At 36.8% G+C, this 7,913-nt stretch overlaps 1 protein-coding gene across 1 annotated transcript in view; it reads left to right on the top strand.

Moving 5' to 3' along the window:
* Nucleotides 1-7,913, top strand: part of LOC102977760 (NXPE family member 2-like) — a 24,648-nt gene that overhangs the window by 3,992 nt on the left and 12,743 nt on the right. The window contains 3 exon segments of the mRNA XM_024131178.2: nucleotides 5,606-6,067; nucleotides 6,069-6,339; nucleotides 6,634-6,637. Coding sequence (XP_023986946.2) covers nucleotides 5,606-6,067; nucleotides 6,069-6,339; nucleotides 6,634-6,637 — 737 coding nt within the window.

The raw sequence follows: 7,913 nt of genomic DNA, 5'->3' as shown, positions 1-7,913 counted from the left end.
GAACCCGCATCCCCTGCATCGGCAGGCGGACTCTCAACCACTGCGCCACCAGGGAAGCCCAGGGAAGGATTTTTATCTATATTTATTTGTTGGTATATCCCAAGTGCCAAGAAAAATGGCTGGCACATAGTAGGTGCTTAATAAATAACTGTTAAATTACAAAATAAGGACTGTTCAGTGATCCAGGTGAGAGGTAATGGTGACCTGAAATAAGGTACTAACAATGAGGTTGGAGAAAAGTCAATGAATTTGAGATAGAATTGACAGAAATAGATTGACTGTGGTGAGGGGGTAAGGAGGTGGAATTAAGCAGGAATTATTCTAGATATGTACAAGTACATGGCTGGTGATGCCATTCACTGAAGTATAGAACAGAGTAGGGGAAGTAGTTTTGGGAGAAAAAGGTAAGCTTAGATATGAACAGTTTATGTTTGAGGTGCTTTTATGTCATCTAAATGGAAATGTTTCTTCAGTAGACTTGAATATAGAAATTTGAAGCTAAGAAAGACGTGGTTTAGGAAAATGGATTTAGGAATCATCAGAATATAAATGGCAGCTTACCGCAACTAGAGAAATGTACAAGTCAACTGATGCTTGACAATGGAGCAAAGACAGTCTTTTCAATAACTGGTACTGGAACAACTGGTCATCCATCCATGCAAAAAAATAAAATAAAATAAATGTAGACACAGAGCTTACACCCTTTCCAAAAATTAACTAAAAATGAATCACAGACCTAAATGTAAAATGCAAAACTATAAAACTATAAAACTTCTAGGAGATAGCAAAGGAGAAAATCTAACTGACCTTGGGTATGGAGATGACTTTTTAGATATCATACCAAAGGCACAATCCATGAAGGAAATAATTCATAATCTGGACATCTTTAAAATTAAAAACTCGTGCTCTATGAAAGGCAAGAGAATGAGAAGAAAAGCTGCAGACAGAGAAAGTATTTGCAAAAGATACATCTGACAAAGAACTGTTATCCAAAATATACAAAGAACCCTTTTTTTCCCCTCTAGGATTATTTGGCACATTTTCATGTGAAAAAAAATTAGAAACCACTTGATACGTATATAATACACACACACACGGAAACTGAAGCATCTATCTGTAGAATCTGAAATATGAGCTTTTAGATAAGGCTGTAGCTGTAGATAGCACATCAGTTCCCACACTGAAAGATTCCCTTATTTATCTGAAAATTGCCGTGGGAAATGCTAGCTGTGCAATACTAACCATCTTCTCCCAAGGGAACAGTCTACCATTGCTTAAACATGAAATTTATCTTTACTACACACATATCCTTTGCCAAACCTATCTGAAAAGCCATTTATTTGGAAGGTTTATTTGGTCAATCTACTTTGTAGCCAAAACACCTTCTAGTCCTGCAGTCAAAATTTGGAGCATATTTTCAAGCAGAACTGGATTCCATACATTAAAAGATAAATATGAACTAAAACTTAGTAAAACAACCCATAGTAACCACATCAAGATGAAAGGTTCACTGCTAAGCTACGTCAAAATTATACTTACATAAAAGGCACAAAATACATATATATTAAAAATTTATGGTCAAAATAAACCAGCTAAGCTGTTTAATTTATTCCCTTCTTGTCAACCAAAGCACCTCTCTAGTGTGTAGTACAATTTAGTGGTTAAGACTACAGGTTCTGGAGCCCACCTCCCTGCTTTTGAATCACACTTCCCACAAGTTACTAGCTCTGCATCCCTGGCCAAGTTATTTAACTTTCTCAGGGCCTCAGTTTCACTTTCTGTAGAAGAGGGGAAGCAGTTCTATTAGTTTCATAGGGTTGTTGTGAGGATAAATTAGAAAATACAATTAAAATGTTTAGAACAGCATCGACGCATAGAAAACATTTGCTAATCATTATTGTTAATAATACTGTAATTTTTCATTTTGTTTCCCAATTTCCATCTAAGTCTTCCAACTTGAAATATAAAATTGTTGTTAAGGGGAGATTGGGTGTGTCTTGCTTTTGTCTCCACATGTCTCCACAGCTAACACAATACAGGGTGCATAGCATGGATTCACTACGTATTTTATGGAAGAAGGAAGGGAGGGAAGGAAAAAAGAGAAATGAAGGAGGGAGGGAGCAAAGGAGGGAAAAAGAGGAGGGAAAGGGAGGGGAAAGGAGAAGAAAGGAGAGGAGAGAAAATAAAGCAGTAAAACTGAAAATGTATAGTCAGGAGTAGAAAACCAATAGTAATATGGCATGATTTCATGTTTGGGAGTGGAACTCTCTTAATAATTTCACAGGTAACTTGATTGTTCTTTATCTAAATATACTTATTTAATACTTTTGATATATATGTACGATCACAACTGTTTGAATACATTACAAGTGTGCTTTCTGGTTAACTTTCCAAATATTTTAAAGCATTTAGTTCATTTGGTTTATATACACACATTGAAAGGTATGAGGAAAAACACAGAATGAAGCATAAATTCATGTACACAGGCTAATTCAAAGTTAAGGTTTTAGACTTGTTTACCCTAAAACCCACTTCCGGCTTTCCGACCAATACAGAGGTGCCTGAAGGCTGGGTGGAGTGGTGAGGACTGAGGCAGCTTCTGGAATTTCTGAGCAGCTCTAGTCAGTACAAGATGGCTCCAGTAGTCTTCAGTTACATGGACAGTCTGCTGTGGCAAACAGATGTCTTACTATTGGATCCTCCAACCTGGCTCAGTGACCATATTATTGTGTTTGCCTTTGAGTACTTTGCCAACAGTCAGTTTCATGACTGCTCTGACCACGTCTGCTTCATCAGCCCTGAAGTCAACAAGTTCATCAAGTGCACAGGCAACCCAGTTGTTTAAAAAAAAATTTCCGTGGGTAGATATTGACCAAACCATTAGGTGTTTAATTTGTTAATTTAAATGTGCTATGATCTTAACAAGAAGTAAAAAAATTGTTATTCTATTTAAGAGAAAATAATTTTTTGGAAGCGATTATTTATCAGATAGTGAAATTATGACCATACAAGATAATAAAAAAGGATGACAATAATGTAATAAAATGTAAAAATAAATTCAAAACATGTAATTATCCTGCTAATTTAACTAAATCTAATTAGAATGAATTTGGGTAGTCTAAGTGATCTAGTTTGGCTGACTAGATTTTTCCTTAATAAAATAGTCAATTTTTCTCTTCACTTTGTACCTGATAAACTTAGTACAAATGTACTTGTTTATAATATGAAGTGACGTATTTTCATGATTTTCATAGTGATAATTCCTATCGAACAAATATTTTCTCAAAATATTTCTCAAATATTTTCTCAAAATTTTGTGCTCTACTGACAGTGTATTTTTATCCACTAAATAAACATTTTCTTGTTTAAAAAAATAGAATTGAATACTTAGATAATGAAAGTGTGGAGAACAGTCTAAGATTAGAAGCAATAGAATTATGTCACAAAGGAATTTTTCAGTGGTTTAACTATAAATTTAAATACTTCTAAAAATGTCAAGATATGAACTGATAAAATATTTTCTGCATAATTGAGAGACTAAATGTTAAGATGTTTGTTATATAAAGAACTGATGTCAACCAAGAAATTAAAAAACATTGAAATCAAAATTAAAAACTCAACAAAGGAAATAGACCAAATGGAAGAGAAGAAATATATTAATAAAACCAGTGTTTGAGGGAAAATAAAGTTGAAACACACTAGTATTAAAATAAATGTAATTTAAAACAATAGTAAGTCTCCATTTTCACCTGTCACATTTGCAAATAATTTATTTTATTTTTTAACATCTTTATTGGAGTATAATTGCTTTACAGTGGTGTGTTAGTTTCTGCTTTATAACAAAGTGAATCAGCTATACATATACATATATCCCCATATCTCCTCCCTCTTGCGTCTCCCTCCTACCCTCCCTATCCCACCCCTCTAGGTGGTCACAAAGCACCAAGCTGATCTCCCTGTGCTATGTGGCTGCTTCCCACTAGCTATCTATTTTACATTTGGTAGTGTATATATGTCAATGATACTCTCTCACTTCGTCCCAGCTTACCCTTCCCTGTCCCCGTGTCCTCAAGTCCATTCTCTACGACTGCATCTTTATTCCTGTCCTGCCCTTGCAAATAGTTTTAATGACAATGTTTTATAATTTAACCACCAGTATTTAAAGTGATTAATTTTGTAAGGGAGACTTAATTGAGATATCCAACTCCTTTCTCTTGGTGAGCAGACAGCTACCCAAACTCCTCAGTCAGAAAATGGATTTTTTATGACTCTTTCATTCAGGCAACGATCCAATTATTAGAATATGATATATGTGATGTTATATAATTGTTTTGGCATAACTAAATATCTTGTTCCAGAAAAATCTTTGACTATAGTTATGACAGGGGAAATAAGACACCTGGACTTCAAGCCTTTCTGTATAAATATTAAACAGCAGCCGACTTAAAAAGCAAAACAAAGCAAAACACAAACAAGCCAGTTAAGAAACAAACAGGGCTGGTTTCCAACCCCAGCTTCACCTATGTCATTTTAGGCCATGGCTAAATGTACCTCCATGGGGCTTGAGAGATTCCTGGGACCTGAACAGACTTTAAATTGGTAGTAGTATTTCCTCCAATTACCTCATTGTCCAGGTGAATTCATGGCATTCATTGTCAGCTAAACAAACTTTTGATATGATTAATATGTCTCTCAGTACTCTTGTTAAGGAGCATTATACATAACTCTTACACTTTGCTGCAATGATAAAAGACACTGGTGTGGCATGACAGCTAGTCTTACATATTGCTGGTGGCAATATAAACTCTTGAGAATATATTTGACAGTCAAGAAGAATAAAAATGTTTATATTCTTTGGTTGATTGATAACTTAATTCAATAATATATGATCCCTAGGAATCCATCATAAGGAAGTAATCCTGTATATGAAAAGTTGGAAAATATCCAAATGTGATGTAAAATGGAAATGAATAGCTATAATCCAATTGTCCAATATCATTGGCCACACAACCCATTTTACATCCTCTTGATGGAGTATCATGTAACCATTAAAAATGATTGTGAAAATTATGTAACAATATTAAAACTTTTATAATCCATGGTATTATCTGCAAAAATGTATTAGAACTATATTTTTAGTATGATTACAACTAGATAAAATATATGTATAGAAGGAAAAAGAAGGACATAATAATTTAAAAATACTATAAAGATAGCAAAGCTTAGGTAGGATCATATTTTTAAAATTATGCTGTTTTCCATATTGCCTATAATATGGCTATATGATTTTCATAAAGAAAAATAGGCCAAATAAGGAGATGGTGAAGGGAAACACAAAAATCTAATCATTAAATAGTATATAATTATTCTATATACTTAATTTTTAAGCCAATGGCTTCTAGAAGAAATCATCAGCTGGCAGCACAGGAAGTCTCATTTCATGGAAATTAATCCTGTGATTCCAAAACTGAAAACTAGTTAGAATCCATTTTTGATATGTGATTGCATCTACTGAAATGTATGTAAACTAAACCATAATAATTTATGTTGAAAAACAAGCCATATCATTTGCTGATAATATATCCCTTTTCTCTCAATACTTCAGTTCTTGTTCAGCTTGAGAAACCCTATCTCTCTGAATCATTGGAACACCTTCAGAAAGTCCTTCTACCCAGAAGCACCACCCGATCCAGAATTTTCACCAACAGAGACTGAGCTGAGAATAAAGGGGATCATGGAGAAACTAGACCAGCTGACCCCACCCAGACCCTTCACCCACGTGAGCTCCACCACCAGCGCCACACACAGCAAAGCCACCCTCCTCAGCCCTCAAGACACATACTGCAGGGGGGATCAGCTAGACGTCCTGCTGGAGGTGAGGGACCACTTGGGACTCAGGAAGGAATACAGCGGGGATTTCCTGAGGGCCAGGATGTCCTCCCCAGCCCTGAAGGCAGGCGCTTCGGGAAAGGTGACAGACTTCAACAATGGCACCTACCTTGTCAGCTTCACCCTGTTCTGGGAGGTCCGGGTGTTTCTGTCTCTCCTGTTCATCCTCCCCAGTGAAGGAAGGCGTGTCGGCTCTCTGGAGGGGAAGGAACCAAGGTTATGACAGGGTGATCGTCACAGGCCAGTTTGCCAGTGGCACCTCCCGGTTCCTCCCTAAATGTGGCCTGACCCTACACTCGAGTGCTGAACTGTGCGAGTACCTGCACTATCGCGACCAGGAAGCCTTCTACTGCGTGAAGCCTCCACGTGCTCCCTGTGAGGCGCTGACCCACGTGACCACCAGGAATGCAATCATTTCCTACCTTAGAGAGAAAGAATGGATCCTTTTCCGCAGATAAACGGGCCTTCAAACACAGTCATCGATACAAAGAGGGAGACTTAGGTTCAGACCAACACTGCCTAATAACTTTTCTTAATCAAGCTCCCTTATGTTGACCAGGTTATAATCAGAGATTCAGTGCAGATGGTAATATATTCACAGGGTCACATACAGGTCACCTCTACAACTGTGGTTTTATTCATCCTGAACTATTTGCTAAAAGGAGTACAACCAATGAAGCAATTCATGTAGGTCTATAGTTCTCCAGAGTTTGTAATACTTCCAGATTCAGGAATTTTCCGGAGACCAGTATTTTCTATAATGTATCCCGTGTAATACCAATCCTATAGAGTGTTAATGGATGCTATGCAAAAAGAAAAAAAAAAAGAACAACAACAACAACAAAAAACCCCAAACAAACAAAAAACCCAAGGGGAAGGAATGCTATCATTACTTAGTCTACCTCACCCTTTACATCAAATGAATCACCAAATCCTGTGAATTGTACCTCCCAAATATTTCCTGAACCAAGCCATTTCACTCTATTGCTGTTGCCTCTATCCTTGTATAAACTATCATCCTACCTCAATTAGATTATTACAACAATCTCCAGAGATGTTTCCTTGCTCACAGCCTTGTTTCCTTCCTATCCACTCCGTACCCAGACCAATGTTTTACTTTTCCTTGCTCAAAACACTTAATATGATCCCATTTCTCTAAGGATGAAATCCAAACTCTTTAATATGTTTACAGGGACTTACCTAGCTCTGAAGCCCCTTATCTCACCTTTCTGCTGCCTTGCTCTCTGTCAGTTAAATTGAAATCCTTTAATTTCACAAATGAACTGTGGTGTCTCTCAGCTCTGGCATTTGACAAGCCTTCATCTAAACATCATTTCCTCTGTTTGGGTAAAATGCTAGTCCCATACTCTTCCATTGCATTCTATTCTTCCCCAATCATAATACTCATTACACTATTAAATTGCAGATATATATTTTATACCCTCTGTTAAATTGTAAGCTCTGTGAGGCAATAACTGTAACTATTTTTTTCACCATTCATTCATTCAATTTATAAATAGCACATATTCCAGACACAGCTCTAGGTGTTGAGAATTTAACACTGTAGTTGGGTAGAAAGACAACAAACCAGTAAACAAATAGATTTGTAACGTAAAGTCATCAGAATAAGAGATCTGAATGTGATGGTGAATGCTATTTTTTTTAACATCTTTATTGGAGTATAACTGTTTTACAATAGTGTGTTAGTTTCTCCTTTACAACAAAGTGAATCAGTTATACATACACATATGTTCCCATATCTCTTCCCTCTTGCGTCACCCTCCCTCCCACCCTCCCTATCCCACCCCTCTCGTGGTCAGAAAGCACAGAGGTGATCTCCCTGTGCTATGCGGCAGCTTCCCACTAGCTATCTAATTCACATTTGGTAGGGCATATACGTCCCTGCCACTCTCTCACTTCGTCACAGCTTACCCTTCCCCCTCCCCATGTGCTCAAGTCCATGCTCTAGTAGGTCTGTGTTTTATTCCCGTCCTACCACTAATCTCTTCATGACATTTTTTTTT

The sequence above is a fragment of the Physeter macrocephalus genome, chromosome 16, assembly GCF_002837175.3.
Source record: "Physeter macrocephalus isolate SW-GA chromosome 16, ASM283717v5, whole genome shotgun sequence".
NCBI classification, from domain to species: domain Eukaryota; kingdom Metazoa; phylum Chordata; class Mammalia; order Artiodactyla; family Physeteridae; genus Physeter; species Physeter macrocephalus.
Note: the sequence above shows the minus strand (reverse complement) of the source record. Positions and strands in the feature narration are given on the sequence as shown.